The sequence below is a fragment of the Orbilia oligospora genome, assembly GCF_000225545.1.
Source record: "Orbilia oligospora ATCC 24927 unplaced genomic scaffold scaffold00006, whole genome shotgun sequence".
Lineage (NCBI taxonomy): Eukaryota > Fungi > Ascomycota > Orbiliomycetes > Orbiliales > Orbiliaceae > Orbilia > Orbilia oligospora.
Genome location: NW_011645563.1, coordinates 443,793 through 463,377, shown reverse-complemented (window position 1 = coordinate 463,377; position 19,585 = coordinate 443,793). Strand labels below are relative to the sequence as shown.

Sequence of the window (19,585 nt, the reverse complement as noted above, 5' to 3'; positions counted from 1 at the left end):
GGTCTGCCATGCACTTGCCGTGGGATATATTGATATTGGCGCCATTTTATTTTATTTTATTTTCCCCAGCGTGAAAATTCTGACATGACTGTCTTCTGGCCTACTCCACAGTTGCAGGTCTTCATCAATTAGCGAACGAGAACAGGCCTAATGCACGCTGGATGCTTCCTTATCTTTCCGACCTGGCCTGGTTTATCCCCTACTTTGTCCATTCCTTCTGTTTTCATTTGTCAAAGAAACGTGGTTGTGACAAGCTTCGGTTTCTTGGACTGACAAAGAAGAAGAAGAGCGCCCTCACTAGCTTCCCTGACTTGCACTAGGCCAATTGGTTTTTTTATTTTTTATTTTATTTCCCCCCCCCTCCCTTCTGGGTTTTTCAGCGTTTAGTTTTCTACCCCTCATCTGCTCGACCTCATTCGGGGGCTACCCCTCGCCCGATCATCCCGCGTTGAGTGGGGTTACTGAAATCGTCTTAAAACCAAGCAAGGGTTCCCTCATCGATACCAAACTTTTTGTGGCTGGAAACCTGCAAAATACCCCAACCTGTGGCGAGTTTGACATCGACGGGATGACGTGTTTTCATGCAGGTTCCGGAATACATGGCTAGGATGGGCTATTTTCAATTTTCCATATAGAATGGACAAATAACGTCTTTCGCGTGGATGACGGATGCTAGAACCCAATATATGCGGGGGATTCTCATTACCGTGAGAAGGGGAACTCCAGACACGATACAGAAAATAAGTACATCTCAAGCATCATGAATTCGAACTTCGCTTCAGAAAAACAAACATGATTTTTAATTTTTAATATGTAATTTTTTTTCCAATTCGCCAATTCACCCGACGCTCAGAATTTAAATATGAAAAGCACAATGTTATTTATACAGCAGACCCAATAGCCCCCCGTCGTCGTCATCCCAATTGAAGATCGTTCCGATATACTTAATTATAAGAAGTAATTAAGTACTTAATCAAAATATAGTTCTCATTACCCGCTCAACCACGCGCCAGCTTGCCTGGCCCCTATTTGAGAAGCAAACCGGAGTCCACTGGATCCACCTGGAAAATAGCTCACGAGATACCAAAGCAATGAGCACAGCTGAATCACCATGGAGATAATGGTGAGAAGAGCCGAGTGTAACTAATAAATCAACGTTCGTTAGTACGTCGCTATTCCTGACACGAGAGTTTTGATTGCCAAGTACACATACCCCGAGTGCGAAGTACAATGTCAATGCAATGGATCCAAAATAGATTCCAGTGAATGGCAGTCGCTCGGATGACAATAGATGGCGAGCATAGTTCACCGGGCCATACAAGATCGCCCACGAACTCAAGAAGAGCAGTGAGCCAACAGTCCATCTAGAAAATCAGTTAGTATGTAATGCCAAGTAAAAGACTGTATACGTAGCCCACGCGAGCTGTGACAGGGACACCCACAAGGCTGCAAACTTGGGAATCTTAAAGATGAAAGCCGGGAATAAGAAGAAACAAATGACAAAGCACACTGCAGCACCAAGATTGCAGATAGCAAAGCCCAGCATCCGGTCCCAATATGTCACTACATACACCACCCTGTTAGTGAATCTGGAAACAAGATCATACAAGAGCTTCGGTTCCACATACTAGCAAACATTCCACTCTCTTCCTCCTCTCTTGTCCGGGCCGGTAATTGAGTATCAGCATTCGTCGTGGGCAGCCTGACATAGCCATCGTTTCCGAATGGATTCAAACCACTCAGACGCGACATGAACCCGGTATCCCTCGAAGTCCGCACTGGCTCATCCCTCCTCGACCAGCTCGTCCACTGCGACCGGAATTGTGATTCCGCAGCCATATTTCTTTTAGCTTAGCCGTCAAGCCTCTTGAGTTTCGGTTGGGAAAATGGAAGTAATAATATGGGGTTGTTTCGGAGGTCGGTTTATATCTGCGGAGACTTGAGGCGGGAACTACGTCTAGAATCAAATTCGACAGTCTTAGGCAGAAACAGATACTGCAAACCAGCAGCAGCAGCGGTAACAGTGGGCGATGGGCCTATTATCGTATTCGCGTATTCGTAGAAGGCAAGAAGGCAAAGGCGAGTCGTAGCTTGTCTAGGCTTGCGTAACTGGATGCGAAAGCGCCTACGAAAGGCTGATGAAAGGGGATCCGACTTGGCGTTGTTGAGCCTCAGTTCTGCCCAAAATGGTAATTCCGGAGTGTCAAACCATACGACGACCGCCACAACACGCCGCCGACTTTAGGCATCTCGAGAATCCCTTCCCGCCACCGAATGCCATTACATCCAGTGCTATGCGGGGTATGCATATCATGATACATCCGTTACCAGGGCCGGATAGATTCCAGTGACTCCATGGCTACAAAACCCGATCTATAAAGCCGTTTATATTTACCAATGCTGACGACAGGTAAAGAAGAAGAGGCGAAGCTCTGAGAGGGCATCCGAAATTTAATCCCAAATACCTTGCATGCAGCCTGAGATGCTTCAAAACCATAGTTCAGTAAGCGGAACATGGCGGGAAACGAGATATTTAATTGCAAAAGTGTTAAATCGATAGTTTGACTTCCGTGCACACCTTGCATTGGACATGCGCCTTGTAGTATACATAGGACGCCCTTTTTTTTTTTTTTTTGGGCTTCATTTTCTAGCCGGCGAAGCAGTGCATATTGCAAGATTGATTCCTTGAGGGTTCAATACAATTCCAGCCTTGTCAACGGTAATTTAGGGTTCCCACCTCCTCAAGGTTCACATTTCTTGTACTGGCTGGAAAGCATAAATGTTTCAAGTATTTGCAAAAAACTTTGCGAGAAACAAAAGATGAGAGACGAGAGAAGTCATCTCATCGGTATCATATTTTTGGAGATGATAAGAAGTATTTTTGTGATAGAAGTGCTTGCATGCTTACACTGGGCACCCTTGCATCGCTCAGGTCCGTCTGCCGCACTACACCGCAAAATACGAAATGTGAGAGCGAGGTAGCATAGGTAACTCCAATTCTCTAGCTTCAATAATTCAGGGCCAAAGCAGACTAGGAAGGCGGAAGAGAGAAGGAAGAAACAGAAAGAAAGAAAGAAAAAGCAACTCGTTATAGCTATAATTAATTGTTGAAGTTAGTATGTATCTGTACTTACTTACTTATTTACTTGGTAAGAAACTGTAGATTCGTCATATATGCAAGTTGGTTAGATTATGATTAATACCTCGGCGCGGATCAAGCTGGTCCGTGAGCTGAGCTCGAGTGTCGATGAGGCGAAGGCTAGAACCTGGGAGGCAGGCGCGACGACGACTCGACTGGTCCGAAGGCTAACTGGGAAGAGAGCCGGTAATAGTGAATAACGTCTTTCCGTGTCGAGATGAAACCGGTTCAGAAGGGGCCGTAAAAATGTCCAGGAAATGTAAATTATGGTTCAGACACGGCTCGTGCCTTTCGAGCTCCCCCAGACTTACGTACTTTCATGAATTCAACATTCGCGAAAGATTGGCCGGATCAAGTTAGTGGCTGATTTATGGTATAGCTAACAGCGCTTCCGCAAAATACCAGCCAGAGCTGCAGAAAGGAACGCTGGGGGAGACATGCATCCATGGTGTTTGACCACGGCCAGAACCGTTTGTTATTGGGTTGTTTGATTCGCAGGTTAGGACTTGTTAGCTGTTGGTTTGCAGAGAACGGAGAAAGCTGCGCTTAAGCTTCGAAAAGGCCCCCACTGCACTGGCTAGTTACTGGCTGGGTGGTTCCGAGATGTTTGAGATTTGAGGTTTTTGAGGAGGCCGAACTCGTGTTCGTAGCATCAAGCGGCCACGGTTGCAAGATAGCTGAGCTCGAGCTGAGCTTTCAATCAGATCATGTTAAAACAAGTTGACTCGACTCGATTCGGGCCCGATAATAGGTAGCAGAGATACCTAGTAACTGTCTTGGTTTCGCACAGATAATTAATTAATTAGTAGTTAACAGGAAAAGCAAAGGGAAAAGCAAATCATGAACGGGGAAAGCGAGAAAAGAAAAAAGTTCCGAGTGAGGCCTCGATATCTGGAGTTTAGCAAGGGGTCAGAATCAAGGCTTGACCAACATCCACCCCCTCCTCGGTGTATGTATGGAAGTAAGTGACTACTAAGTAAGTACATAAGGACACAGCTCTGTGAACTCGACTGTACTTACAGGAGTACATCGGAGGTACTTTTGAGTGCGTAGGGAGTGAATACCATGTACTTAATCTCCCCTGACGTCGAACCTGGACGGTGGCACCCTCCTGCCCACGGTGGAATGTTGTACTTACATACTAGAGACCGTCCTGGGGGGAGTCTGTTCTGTGAAAGTCGTCCTCGGTAGCCTGCATGGCCATGGGTTATGCTTAGCTAGCTAAGTCAGTAGCTAGTATGATGTCTGGATGTATGCGAGAAGTGCTCCTCCAGACTTGATTTGACTTGGCCCTCGTCCTTGTCCGGACATGCAAGCCACCCCTCTTTTTCGGCCAGAGCTGTAAACTCCTCTCGAGAAACTCTAATGGACTGTGGTTTTGTGGTTTGTGGTTGTTTCCGCCTTTTTGTCCTCTGAAATCGAATTCGTCCCATCTTTCGGCAACAGCCTGTGAGGAGAAGAAGAAGAAGGTTGAAGAAGAAGAAGTACATGTACATGTACCAGACCTCAGTAGGGCTTTTCTTCTTACTCCTCTGTCCCTCCCTCCCTCCCTCAACCTCGACCTCGACCTCCTCTTGACCTCCCGTCACCTGCAGCCCCATTCCCTCCCCCATCCACCCATCCATCCATCCTAATTAATTTCCTTACTATCTTGTATACCGCTACATACGGATTTCTATCCTACAAAAATACCCTTTTATACTATACTCTACCATACTACGCTCTTCCCGTTAGGATGAGCCAGCCCCACTGAACAGAAAGAATGTCCGGGTCAGCTGTGTTTCTGTAGGCACACTACCGTGGACGGGGACATATATAAAGAGTACTCGACCTCCTCCCATCGCCGGGTCCCGTTTGAGCCTCTCCTTCCTCTATCTACCTATCTGCCTAAGTAGTTACCTATATTTTCGCTCTGGAAACTGTCTCATTCATCTATCTTGCTCGTTTCGAACCTTCACCATATCGCTGTCTCGCACAATCAATCGCCAGTACGCCAATCCAGCCTCTTCCCAACCGCCTGTCTGCTGCCTGCACGACTGTTCCGTCGAGTTCGTACAACCTGTTATCCCTGGTATATATACACAGCATCCTCTTAAAGCAATCAATCCTTGGGCGCTTCGACTGTTTTGTCGTCAATTCCTTCGACTAAGCTAAACTACCCCGCGAGGAGGTTCTGCTATCTACACAACACACGCAACCAGCCCCACCCCCATCCTAACAGGCTTCATATCTTTATATAAAGCCTGCTTTCCTTCGACGTTCAGCAAGGCTGAAAGCTCTCCCAACTTAACTCTCTATATATCCAAGATTACCGCCCTAAAGGCTCGCTATGCCATTGAGTAAGGCGCTCCTAAATACCTGCAAGGCGAGGCTGCACGGCATCTTGCATATACTGACAATGTAATTCCCAGGCGTAAACGCAAGTACCCGTACGGATCCTTTTCTTTTTGATTTTGAAGCAGATCTCGGTCCAGAACCGCAAAAGGCAACAACCATGGAAAACTCTCAGCATTTCATAAAGGACGAACATGGCGACCAGCAGAACGGTCGATTTGTTCACAACGACTTCTCCGGCTTCGGTGGCTCGGCAGGCTTTGGTATCGACCCATCCGAGCTCTCCATGAATCAACAGAGCGGACTCATGTTCAGCAACAACAATAACAATATCCAACAATTTTCCGGCTCCGCTATCACTGACGATGAGCTTTTGGATTCCCTTGGAACCTCCTATGGGTTCCAAGGTGGGCATATGGGAAATGCGTTCAACCCTAACGACATGGACAACCTACCAGCAAGCCTGGGAGGCCAAAATCTTCAGTTGGCATCCAATATGAACACCATGTACTCGCATACTCCAGAGGATGCGCCCATCCAATCACCATTCGTTCGAGGATTTCCTCAGTTCCGCCACCATATCCAGACGCAGCAGATAGAGACCCCATCTTCTTATAATCCATCTCCTACTATCATGTCGTCTTCCGCAGATGTTCATGGCACTTCTTTCAGTGATATGATGATGGCCAAAAATAAACGTAAGGCAAGACCCGATATTGAGCGAGCTGGTTCTAGCAAGAATACAGTTCCTCAGAACCCCAGGCAGGGCAGTCTCTCACTCAATACTACAGAATCAGGCATGCAAGCGCAGCCAATCCAAAACTCTCACATGGGCCGACATGGACACCAGAAGTCCTTGTCTGGCACCTGGGATGGTACACCGGGCTCCTTGTCCTATATCGAATCCCCAATGTCATCTCCGGGACCAGGCTCCGCTGGTCACCGTCAAATATCTGACATCCTCGGCGGCAAGCATGCCTCACTGCCCACCAAAGTTGACGGAATGAGCCCGAGCCAGCAAAGCCAGGAAGCCAAGAGACGACGACGACGTGAATCTCATAACCTTGTTGAACGTCGACGACGTGATAACATTAACGAACGTATCCAAGAACTCTCCTTCCTCGTCCCTCAACATCGTCTTGAAGACGAGAAGGTTAGAAAACACCTCCAGAATAACACACCGCTTTCTCCGGGACTTCACGGTGTTAGCCCCCCAAGAGCTACCTCTATGCTTGCCGGCGGTCTTGGAAGACGTGCCAGCGGGGTTGGAGCAACCGCCCTTTCTATCCCTCTCGAGGAGAAGGACAGAGTTCCTAACAAAGGTGACATTCTCAACGGAGCTGTCGGGTGGACTAAAGATTTGATGTGGGCCCTGTACCAAAAAATCAAGCAGGAGAAAGAGATGCAACAGAAACTCGAATCACTCGGACAGCCCTTCCCCATCACCAAAAACGATGAGATGAAGCGCATGGAAGCTGAGTTGATCACTGCTGTCGAAAGTGGTGTTGCCGGCACCGAGCCATTTAGATACTCCCGAGGACACGGCTCCGGACTTCGCGTCCCCGGATTCACTGACCTTGCAGGTGCTCCTCTCAACGGACAAGCCGACCACGGCGGCCTCCCTATCAACAACCAGCAATTCTGGCACAATACCGGCTCCGCTGACATGAGCGGTAGCCTTGCTTTCAAGGAGGAAGATGAATTCGGTATGGACGTCTCCTAAGAAACGACAGAAATTATGTTCCCTACGCAACTGGTTTCTTTACTCTCCTTAACTGTTTCTTCATACGGTACGGCGCATATTATACACGGTTCACTTTTTTCTTTCTCTGTGGTTTCATCTTATTGAATGCCGGTTTTCGATAGTTTTGGGATACAGGTTGACGACTTCTTTCCTTTTTCTTTCCTTATACTCGCAGTGTGCCACGATATTTGATGTATATCATTTTCTCATTTTATTTTATCTTTCTCGAAGCTGGTGGTATTTGAACTATATACATGTACTTGGGGAAGGAATGCATAATGTATCGGCGAATATTCTGAGAATTTTACCAACAGTCCTAGTTATTTAGTCTCTTTTCTTTGGCTTCCTTTTTCCTTTCTCAGATACACCTCAGCAGGCCCCAGATAAAGCGGTGGCCAATATTGTTTGGAAATAGCTCTTTTTTTTCCCTTTCTGCTAATCTCTTTGCTTCTTCTAATATGGTATTTTTACTTTTATTCTCCAACTTTTTACCACACTCTCTATGACATATCATGAATCCTTTTTTCTAAATTCTTCTTTTGTATCGATGGGGCAGGTTTTTTTTTTATGGCTTTTTGGTGGGGAGGGGATTCTACGATAAGATGCGCAATATGTATACGTCCTAAGCTTTTTTTTACAGGAAATATCCCACAACGTTTAGTTTTTTTTTAATTTGATTATATTCCTTACGATTTCTAGTTTCACGTAATAGCTACGTTTTTTTTTCTCTTTCTTTCTGGTAGTAGGCACAGTCTAACTTTTGGTTGTATCGTTTTTTATTTTTTTTATTTTTTTTAGTTCGCTGGTATCTATCTCTATTAATCAATCCTATCGTATTTTTGACTTATAACTTTTTATATTTCTTTTGTAAAAACTACTTAGTCTAGTCGTATAGCTTCGCCAGATTCTATGTTCTTTTCCCATTTTTTTCGAATGAAAACATTAAATCCTTCGATTAACGACTTTGACTCGATATCGTTTCATATCCCGCCGTGATCTTGGTATCAGCAGGGGAGGCCGGGAAGCTAGGTAGTCCTGCTAGATAGCAATACGTCATATCATCACGGCCTTTTGCATAAATTCCTTAATATAAAAGTTTTTTGAATCCTGAATCGAATGATCGATTCCCACAACTTCAACTTCTCATGTGTACCAATAACCACCACCCGGGGGGGGGTGTGTTCGGGAAGGACATTTTAAAGAGTCATATATCCTATCCTAACAGAATATTGTTTTTTTTTTCTTGCGTCCACTATATCCGCGCCTCCCTCGTCAACGCGTCACGCTCCACTTTTTTGTCTTTCAATATCTACTACTGTTGTTGTAGTAGCTGCTGTGCCATGGATGGGGGGAACCGGAACGGTTTCAGGGGGGTAGATTCATCTCAGATCCTGCTTAAATTTATTCTCATCTATTTTGGAATATATGTATGAAAGTAGCAATACAACTTGCGTATCAAAGACTCTATACCTTTATCACAAGATAATCCGAAAGGAATTAAAACCTATTTTTCTTTTTTAATTTTGAAGAAGAAGAAGAAGAAAATTATTACGGCTGTGAATATTGGAGTTTTATAACTACTGGTACTACTCATGTTTTAAAACTGTACGCGCAATTAATTCATGTCCTATCCCGCGAACCGCGCCATATGCCTTGCTTGTATGATTCAATCTCATATAAACTATCATTGAAAGAACAATACACCTATATCCTAAAAATTCCTGTTCCGTGATACCACAGATCGATCGAAACGATCTTTAACCAACCTAAGCCACCAAAAAAAGTGAAGGAGTTTACCAAAAGTGGTCACGATGCATATGCATGCTTCCTGCAAGACGCAAGGCTAGCTAGTTAGAATAAAGGAATCCAAAGATTAAAGCTGGGTAGCTGGAAGTAAGGTACCCGCTATTTTACGTACATTACATTACATATACGCACTTGACCTCTTCGACTGATCTTTTGATAGGCCTTCTTTTTTTTTTTGGATTCGCTTTTGGAAAAGTATAGTTTACGCTTTGGATTTTTTTTCGTTCCTGAGAACGTTACGAAAGGAGTCGTTAGGAAGCTAGAGATTATATTGTATGTCAGGCACGAGATGAGATGAGATGAGTAAGGAATATATACTTAGTAAAGTTGATCATGAGGGTGTTTCTGGTGCCTCTTTTTTTTTGCTATTTGGAGTATATTATTATTATATGCGGCTTATAAATATTCTTCAAACCGGTTCTAGACAAGAACGTCTCCGATAGATCGATCGCGAAAGTCGAAACGCAATAACAAGAAGAAGAGGAAGAAGAAAAAAACCAGGGGAGTTAGCTAAAGTCCGATAGATAGGGAAAAAATCGCAACTTCGCGCTTGCGATATCATGACGGTCGGGTCGCGGGTACATCTAACTTACGATCATCGCAATATAAAAATATATACTTATCTACTTAGGACGTATCAAACCCCCCAAAGTAAGTAAGAAAGTAAGAAAAATAATTCCACATGATATCCTCATACGGAAATACTTCATGACACACTCCTAAAAAAACAAAAACATACCCATCTACAAAGGAAGTAAGATAAATTAAAAGTGAAAAGCAAAATGCCCATCTCATCGACAAGTACATGGGATAGATACCCTAGATCCTTGAACGACTCGCTGTGGAGACCCGCACGCACAGACTCGAAAATCCTCCGTAGATAACTGGGGGTAAGCTGGAGGTGTGTGTGTGTGTGTGTGTGCACTACATTCTAGCAAACATGTCTACGGTACAGAATATAAACTTGGTATTTTCGTGGCTTTTTGTTGTTGTTGTTGTTTGTGTGGTAGCGGTGGGAAAAAGTGGAGACTGTTTGGTGGGCTGTAGACGGTTCGAATAGAACATGTGGACCATGTCTTATGTCGTTGCATCCATGTCCCCATGCATGCAACCATCTCTTTTTGTTTTTTCTTCTTCTCACTTCTCCTCCTCCTCCTCCTCCTCCTCCTCTTCTTGCGAACTATGGGAAGTTACTTTTTCGCTCGGTTGACGGACGGAATATTCTAACGGTTTTTTTTGTTCACTATCCAGGTGGAAGAAAATGACATCGTATTCGCTTCCAGGTAGTTATTAATATTCAGGAGACTTTTTCTTATGAATAATAATAATCCAAAACTTGGAAAAATATACCGACGTCGACACATGGGGTGTCTGTCTATACACTTTTTTGCGTTGACCGTTGTATTTTTTCCCGCATGGGTACAGGACGTCCAGGTCGATTCGAATCTCCATGCGCCTTGTTGCATGCGCATGCCGAACGTACTCCCCAGCACGGCAGGCAGGCAGCGAAAGGATAAGTACTTAGTATCTTAGGCATGCATGGGCCATGATATCATCCTCTTAAGACCGTTTCTCGAACTTCCCCCCTCCCAAGACCTTCTTTTACACCTTTTGATTTGCTCGCCTAAGATATTACATTACATTACATACAGATATATTATACGGACCATACATATTACGAAGGCAAACGGGAAACTGCGTCTTGCATGAACCTTCTTTCAGGCTTAGCTTCCGTCCTTTTCTTTTACCATGTTTTACTACCTTTTTTTTCCTGGGGAAAGAAAAAACCAAACCAAACCAACCAACCATTCGTACAGGCGCAGGTTTATCACTCGATCCAAAGTCAAAGTGGGTATCTAGAACGTAGGTAGGTAGGTAGGTACATACAACGGGATGCTTAGAAGCCGAAGAAGTGCCATGAGGCTGTGATCACGAAAGGGTTCGAAGATCATATCCTCCTGTTGACTTTTTCGTTCGCGGCCGCGGGTAGGACGGTTAAAGGGTCTTTCTTTCACCTCTTCTAAATATCTATGATCTTGATAGACGGGGTTTCTTACCGTATTTGATTTCTATTTATCGTACCTGTTGCATCTATCACCATCTACTTTTTCAGGAAGTCAGACTATTCGGGGTATAATCGACACCAGCAGAGCTCTTGAAACCATATCTTGTGATGATAGATCGACTCGATCGCGATATCATTTTTTTTCTTCTCTCTCCATATAATGTAATTATAACAATAACCATAATCAAACCCACCGGGTTTTTACAAAAGATAGGTACGTATGTATAGTGGTAAAAGTTAACTCGGGATCGAACGATGCCAATCTTTACAATATGAGGAAAAAAGCCACAAAGCCGAACTTCTCCACAATATCATGGTGGAAGAAAAGAGGGCTAGGTGAATATGCAACATTATGAGTCAGGAAGTTTCCTACAGGTCATGCGGTGTGTGTGTGTATGTACATATTTAATGTATGGATGTATAATCTGAACCCAGGGAAAGGGGAGGAGAAATGTATGTATGTATGTATGTATGTATCTATGAGATCGGTGGATATCATGATGAATAGGTACGTACCTCGAGGTCTATTTTTGTGTAAAATCCGCTATGATATAGTACACTACTAGCGTCATTCGTGCTTATTCGAATCTATAACTTCGAGACCAAACTATAATACCCATCCATATCACTTCTTTTTTTGTGGGGACGGCCGAAAGACAAAGCGCCACGGTAGTCCAAGCTTCTTTCAAATATGACAGCTTTCAAATAGCGCCATCGCTGTCGCAAGAAATGGCATCCGCCCGTCTCCGGGTGGTGGGTATAGCTTACTCTCACTAACGGGGTTACAAAGACAGAAAAAGTGGAGAAAGGTCTACATCATTATTGTGGGCTGAAGTAAACCATATGCTCTCTCCTAAAAAAAAAGAGGATCCAAAAACGGGTGTGCGTGACGAGACCGCGAGACGTGATAAGGCCCACCCTCCCATGTCTAGATAATCTTCAAAATGTAAGAATGTGGCTAGGACGGAAAGTTGCGTTTTTTTCCCCCTTCTCTTTACCATATTCCTCGCGGAGGGAAGCAAAGGAAAGGAAAGGGGTGAGAAGGAATAATTAGGTAGAGCGACTACTAGCTAGCTAGCTGGGTGGGAAGCCGAGAAGGCAGCTGGGGCTATGGGAAGTTAACACAGGAAGCTTCGTTACCGATAACTGAATCTTGATGCAAGGCTACCGAGCTAAGGCCCGAGGGGTCAAGAAGATAATAGGAAAAAGGGGACCGGGGTGAGCGATATCTATAGGATCGACGACTACACTCCCTCTCCTGGAGCTATTCCCTGTTTTTCCTTCGCATGCAGTTCGCATGGGGCATGTTGGAAAAGGAATAAGGAAATATGGATCGTCCGATCTTTTTTAGGAGATTTCTTTTCCAGTTTCTTTTTCCTGTTCTCTCCTCTTTGCGAGCTTCATAGCGAAATTCTTTTTTAGAAGGGAGAGATGTCAAGGTAAGGGGTGTGTGTGTGTGTGTGTGTGTGAGTGGGTACCGTAAGACATGGGGCTTTACCAAGGCTGGAGGAGTAATGCAATGTGTGTATGTACATGTATGAAGCGAGGGGAGAGGATGAAGATGATGGGAGGGGACGTGAGGGGTACTTCTGAGGTACTTCTGAAGAGTCTGAGGGGTACTTCCCGAATTCCCGTTGGAGTATTCGAACTAAAGTGTGGCGGATGACCGGTGATATAACCAACCTAGCGACTCGGTTCCATTTCAATTAATATTCACAAGGTACGTCTCGCTATATATCCTAATCTCCAACCTATCATGTTCGTTTACTTTCAAGACTTCAGGAAAGATGACGTTCAAGAAAGAATGCAACATGCAACAGTGTCCGAGTCGAGGCTAGTAAGTTAACGTTAGTAGGTAGGTAGTTGGTAGTTACCAGGGATGAAGATAACGATCATGTAGTAAAGTATATGTTCACCCCGCTGCGCATGAAAGCTAAGGGAAACCGCACGGGAGAAGAAGTCGTCGATCTCACCCGCTAACCGTTCCGAACTCCCCTGGGCGATAATCATTAATTGCAAGTGGAGCGGTACTGTACATCCTTCCAAGATGCATATGTATGTGTATGTACATGTACATATATTATATGCATGCGCATGCACGTCGTCGTAGCGCTAAAGGACGACGACGACGACACCCTCTCACATACACGGCTATATTTTTTTATTCCTCAAACCTCTGTATTGGTAGCGAGGCGAGAGCGCCGGAGCTCGAGTTATGCAGAGCCCGGGATTATAATTAATTATTATCTTATCATGGGTTTCTTTAGTGGGCCTTTTTTAGTTCCCAAGTCGCAAATATTCCTGTTCTTTTTCTTTCTTTCTCTTCTATTGCGACAAACTGCGATCAAACAAGCAAGGAAGCAAGCGGGGTTCTGTCGGATAACTTGGATTATAATTGTAATAACTTATACTATTAATTAATATTACCAGGGGGGCTGTAGTATTATCGAGGATTATTTTAGTCCTTTTCTAGCTTCCCCCCACTCTGCTCACTCGCTTTTCACAACCTAGGCCTAGTAGGTAACTACTTAGTAAGTAAGTAGGTAGGGAAGTCAGAAGTAGCTTAGAAATACTCCTCATTCATGGTTCTGCACTGTCTTCGTAATATCTTGTTTTTGTGATGCTTCTTTCCTAAACATCCCGAATCGAATCTGCCGGGTGAGAGTATCCGGCTGAGGGGCTGAGGAATACCTATCTAATCCCCCCCAAAAAGGAAAAGGAACTAAAAAAACCGTCTGCGAGGAAGATCCCGAAAGCGACATTCCAGACCCCTATCATATGCCGATCATATGCAATGGGACCTCGTGTGCTCCTGTCTCTTCTTATTTCCTTCCGCCGCAGTTAAGTTTCTGGGTCGGGATGAGGTAAGCTGGAATGGAATGCCTTGTTATTCGTTTACCACCGTCGAACACGGTTTAGTAGCCTTTGGGTGCATACTTGACATACCCCGCTAGCTAGCTAGCTCGGATCCAAGACCTGACTAACTAGCTTGTGGTAAGCGAGAAGATGGCGATATTTTTTCTTACTTAGTCCGTATATTCCTTGAAGGAGTCGTGAAAGGGGCTGAAAGGGAGTGCCATCTTGATCCAGATAAAACCTTTGTCTCTCGGTAGATAGCGTCATCTAAGCAACTGCAACTTCTCGAAAAGAATATCTCCAACATGTACATATCATAGCTTCTTAACGATAAAACAGAAGACTCTAGAGTACTCTCTGTTACACTTCACTTCACTTCCGCTTGGTGTAGCAAAAAAGACGGTTTATGTGAGTAATAAACCCACGTTCACGATCGATATCGATCAGCTAATATTTTTCTGTCCAACCCAAAGTTCAGACGAAAGGCAGCGTTCGATAGGCTCGGTTTTTTTTTCTCACTATCGATAAAGCAAGTTAATTGGGAAAAACCCAAAAAGGCGGGGTCAGCTGCATGTTCACGCACATACATCAGGACATACATGACACTAGCACAATGGCAGCTCATGTCGTGCATGGGGACGCTGCATGGGATCGACCGATATCGCCTTTTTTTTTTTTTGGCGACCGAATCGATTACTGTGTAATCCTTTGGTGTAGGGAGAAATTGGTCATTTGAAAGAAGGGGGTTTGTTAGGAAACCTGCTTTGGTAGTTGTTCTTCCTGCTATTTTATTTTATTTATTTTACTTCTTATTTTGCTGAGGTAGGTGAGGATAGGTATCTATTTTGAATTTGGTGGTGGGTGGACCAGGTGGACCGCATAGCTTGGGATCTGACATGTGATGCTGCACAATGAGGCTCAAATTATAATACCGGTCGAGATCGAGATGCGAGAACATGAAAACCCGGTGCTGTGGAAGAGTTCCTTTCGGGAACGCGAGATTCACAGGATCAACCATCTGAGTAAAAGATACAAGCTCGTGAAAGAAAAGAGGTTCTGAACGGTTCCTGCCTTCCCGCCGCCTGGGGATTCGCCTTGAATGAATCATTGTGCCTCAGTCTGATTCTGCCCTGTGCACCAGCATCCCCATACGTGCTGCGAATATGGTGTTGACTCACCGTGTGAGAGCCTCTCACAATGCGGGGATGCCAAGATATCCACAAACTTACCTCTTTGGGTAACACAACACATGGATGACCTCGAGGTCTTCCACGTTGAACAGGCATGACGCATTGGGGCCTGTAAATTTCAGCAACAAAAGCCTGAGGGAGATAGGTTCAAAGTTTCAGGTACTGCGCACAGGCTTTTCCACTTTGCATTGGACAATCTCTCTCTCTCTCTCTTTTTTTTTTTTTTTTGAATCCAATTGCCATTGTATCCGCCGATGGTGAGCCGTTCCTAAGCTAACATTGAAGGTTAGCGGAGGTAACTGGCATACCTCAGAGGCTACCTGAGAAGAGTCATACAATCTGAGGCCTGAGGCGTCAGCTCTGTTTCACCGGTTGTATCTAATAAGTATAAGATAAGCTGAACGATCCAACTAAGTATATATATTATGTTACTTCAATCTACATCACGCCTCCTGTCTCCATTACTTGGACTTCGTTCCGTTTGTTCATTACCACATCGTTATTATACTAGTGTATATCAGCATCAGCTCACGAAGCTATCAATCAGACGATATTATATCTCGAGTCTGAAGTTCAAACAAACAACTGCAACTTCTCACTGTCGTTGCCACAACTACCCCCACCACAATCACCACTATAACCATAACAACCCCACCTTGACCGATTACATACACAAAGTACGTTACCCGGGACAAATAATAATAATATCACCTCAAACATCATCCATACACACTTCGCCATCACCGCATTGGATCAATCGCGAAGTCCCAGAATCTCAAGTACCACTTGATCTCGAAAACGCCGAGATGTCCGTCACCGAACGATACGGTGCTCCCTACCAGGAGCAAGACCAAAACGAAGTCAACGAACTCATCAAAACCCTAAACGACGGTTCCAAACGTGGTAGAAAAGCTGCGTTCTCCTGCAGAAAATCCGAGTATGAGGTCGAAAACTCCAAGTTATCCGTTCATAGTTGGAAATTCCAAGATTGGGATTATAAAAAACGTGATCTCCCAACCAAAGCTAGGGGATTGTTCACGCTTAAGTCCGTTGGAGGGAATAGTATGATTGTTACCAGAGGTTATGATAAGTTTTTCAATATCGATGAGGTAGAACAGACGAAATGGTCGTGGATTGAAAAGAATACCAAGGCTCCCTATGAAGTTACCATGAAGGAGAATGGGTGTATCATTTTTATTTCCGGATTGCCGGATGGTACTCTGTTAGTCTGCAGTAAGCACTCGACGGGTCCCAGAGGTGATGCTTCGAAATCCCACTCCTTAGTCGGAGATTCGTGGGTTGAACATCAATTGAAGAGGATAGGCAAGACGAGAAATCAACTTGCCAAATTCTTGTATAATGCGAATGTCACGGCTGTGGCAGAGCTTTGTGATGACTCTTTCGAAGAGCATATTTTAGCATACGAAGGAGATGACGCCGGGTTGTACCTTCATGGTATCAATTTGAATCTTCCGGTCTTTGCGACATGGTCTGGACCGCAGGTGCATGCTTTTGCGGACGATTGGGGGTTTAAGAAGATCGAAGTCTTTGAGAAGGAGACCGTTTCGGAATTGAGGGAGTTTCTAGAAGGTGTAGGAGAATCTGGAGAATGGAACGGAAGAGCTGTTGAAGGGTTTGTCATTCGATGCAAGGCTCGGCACGGTCCCAATGATCCAGAGTGGCACGACTGGTTCTTCAAATACAAGTTTGAGGAGCCTTACCTTATGTACCGACAGTGGAGAGAGGTAACCAAGGCTATTATTTCAGGCAAACAACCCAAGGTCAGGAAACACAAGCAAATCACTGAGAAATACATCGCATACGCCAGAGAACAACTACGAAAGGATCCAGCGATCGGGAAGGCATTCCAACTTAATCACGGCATTATCGCGATGAGAGACGGTTTCTTGGCTTCGATCGGTACCTCCGGTCATGAGATTGTCAAGGCTGAGGAAGCTTCTGGGGAAGATGGTAAAGCTAAATCCGTCGTCTTGGTTCCTATTGCCACCATTGGATGTGGAAAAACTACAGTTGCCCTCGGTTTGGTTAAGCTCTTCGGTTTTGGACATGTCCAGAACGACAACATCAGCGTCAAGAGAGGGAAACCAGAAGCTTTTGCTCATGCAATTCTTACCGCGCTAAACGATCATCCAATCTGTATCGCTGACAGGAATAACCACCAAAAGCGCGAGCGTGATCAGCTTTTCAGAGATATCAGCAAAAACAACCCAGATGTCGAGTATGTTGCTTTGCACTACGTCCACTACAAGCCGGGAGAAGATGTTGTGTCGAAAATCAGAGAGAAGAATCAGCAGCGTATTTTCGATCGAGGAGACAACCATCAGACTATCCACTCCGGAACTGGTGACAAGCAAGAGATAGTTGGCATCATGGAAGGATTCATCAAGCGATTCCAGGCATTGGACATGGATTCGGGTCCTGACAGCCAGTTCGATCTAGTCATCGATCTTGACCCATTAGCAGAATCGAGGGAGAATTTGGAGACGGTTGTTGCCAAATTGCACGAACATTACCCCTACTTGCTGGGTGAAGAGATGCCGTCTGCTGATGACCTCGACGAGGCTAATCAATGGGCTCTTTCCGACTACACAGTTGATTTCAAGCATGTTATTGGGAAATCCGGTCCTTCTCACCAGAAGCAGCCTCAAAAGGAGAAGGCGGTTGTTCAGCCCAAAGTTGGAGGAAAGCAAAAGCAACCTGCCGTCGAGTACTACGAAATCCGTCTCCGGGCTCCCATAATCAATGTCGCCCTCGATCAAGCGTTTACATCAAAACCGGCGGAATTCAAGCAGTTCTACATGCAATTGAAGAACTCGCGACGAGTTCAGCCGACTTTCCATATCACCATGGCCCACCGCATTAACTTCAAGAAACAAGCCGAGTTGTGGGATCATTACGAGAAACTCCGACAGGAAACTCCACACGGTAAGGATATGGATGAGTTGGAGGTTAATCTTGAGAGGGTCGTTTGGGATAATAGGATCATGGCTATCGTGGCAAGCTTGGTGGACGATAAGGGACATGAGTGCGGGAATGAGATTATGCATATTACCATTGGAACTGCGGATGTAGGGGTTAAGCCGAAGGAGTCGAATGACTTGTTGAAAGTTTGGAGTGAGAATCGGGATGATCTGGAGGCTGTGGGGATTAAAGAAGTTCTTTTGGGGAAAAACGGAGAAGGTATCAGGACTCCGGGTTTGTTGAATCCTGCGATGGGAAGGTAAATTTAATTGGGTTTTGGATTTTTTTTTTTTTTGAGGAAGACGAAGTTAGGATCACTCTCTGCATTTCGAGGTTTTATCACCACACAAACCATCATTATTGTAGATAGAGATATGGCGCCTTAAAAGCAGCTCCACTTTTTTTTTATGCTATTATTAATGGAATGGAGTTTTGGTGGTTTATGGTACACTTGTCGTCTTCCTTTTTATATATCGTAGACAACTTTTTGGTAAAAAAAATATACAGTGAAGATGCATGAATATATCGATATCACGACTTTTCAGATGGTGATATATTGGATTTGCCTTTTTCGTCTTGAAACCCAAGGTTCTTGAACGAGTCTCTCGCCATGAGATTGCTAGAAAAGAAAGGAAGAAAGAAAGAAGATATATGTTAGTCTATATTATTATATATATAAATTCAAGATTTGAAGTTTGTAAATTGGGGGAAAGGGGTGAAGTACTGATCCATTCGGCATTTGAGATAGGCCTTAGCAAGCATCCGACACTCCGGGTCGTTGTTTCCGCGGACCTTCTTGAGGCAGGCGAGATAGTCTTTCATGACGGGTTGACATTCGCCATCATGGTCGAGAGGGAAGGATCCTCGCTCCGGACTGGAATCATCTAGCTTTGTTAATTATAAATCGAAGGTGCATGATTGAGATAAAATTACATTGCAAGTGCAAGTGTTGGATGGGAGGATTTGTTCATACGGAGTGGGATTAAAGGTCAGCTGTCCTGGAGGACGGCCGAACGACATTGAAGCATGAACCGACAGGAGACGGTTTTTTTTGGAGGGAACACGATCGATCGGGAGGGATGACCGACGGTGGATTATATTTGGGAAGTTTAAACTTTTGGGAGGTGAAAGACGGCGGTTGGGCGCTTATCGCGGGTAAAAAAGGTAAGTTCGGATGGATGGGATGGGATTTTTTTGGTTGGCAACACGGCTGCTGACAGTTATATTGTCTTGGGTTCGATTCTAGTTTATGGCGTGTATGATGTGATGTGATGTGATATGATATGATATTATATGATACGATAAGATATGATTCTATTTGGATTTGTTTTATGATGTTTTTAAAAGTGAATGATTGGTATGATATGAACTTGTTATAATAAGAAGTGAAGTTTGAATACGATACGATATCACGTGGCCATGGGAGAGATGGAGATGTGGATGACTAAGCTAAGCCGGTGGTGGGTCTT

At 44.6% G+C, this 19,585-nt stretch overlaps 3 protein-coding genes across 3 annotated transcripts; 2 read left to right on the top strand and 1 right to left on the bottom strand.

The window, feature by feature from the left end:
- Window positions 1-990: 990 nt before the first annotated feature.
- On the bottom strand, window positions 991-1,839 carry AOL_s00006g158 (uncharacterized protein; the record flags this gene model as incomplete). Its single annotated transcript, XM_011119467.1, has 4 exons — window positions 991-1,143; window positions 1,214-1,364; window positions 1,443-1,563; window positions 1,629-1,839. 4 exons carry the CDS (start codon window positions 1,837-1,839, stop codon window positions 991-993), a joined length of 636 nt encoding a protein of 211 aa, XP_011117769.1.
- Window positions 1,840-5,468: 3,629 nt separating this feature from the next.
- Window positions 5,469-7,196, top strand: AOL_s00006g157 (uncharacterized protein; the record flags this gene model as incomplete). Its single annotated transcript, XM_011119466.1, has 2 exons — window positions 5,469-5,478; window positions 5,551-7,196. 2 exons carry the CDS (start codon window positions 5,469-5,471, stop codon window positions 7,194-7,196), a joined length of 1,656 nt encoding a protein of 551 aa, XP_011117768.1.
- An 8,744-nt stretch (window positions 7,197-15,940) lies between these two features.
- Window positions 15,941-18,379, top strand: AOL_s00006g156 (uncharacterized protein; the record flags this gene model as incomplete). The annotated part of the gene is made up of 1 exon (XM_011119465.1): window positions 15,941-18,379. The coding sequence occupies one exon, from the start codon at window positions 15,941-15,943 to the stop codon at window positions 18,377-18,379; it is 2,439 nt and encodes an 812-aa protein (XP_011117767.1).
- Between the last annotated feature and the right edge of the window lie 1,206 nt (window positions 18,380-19,585).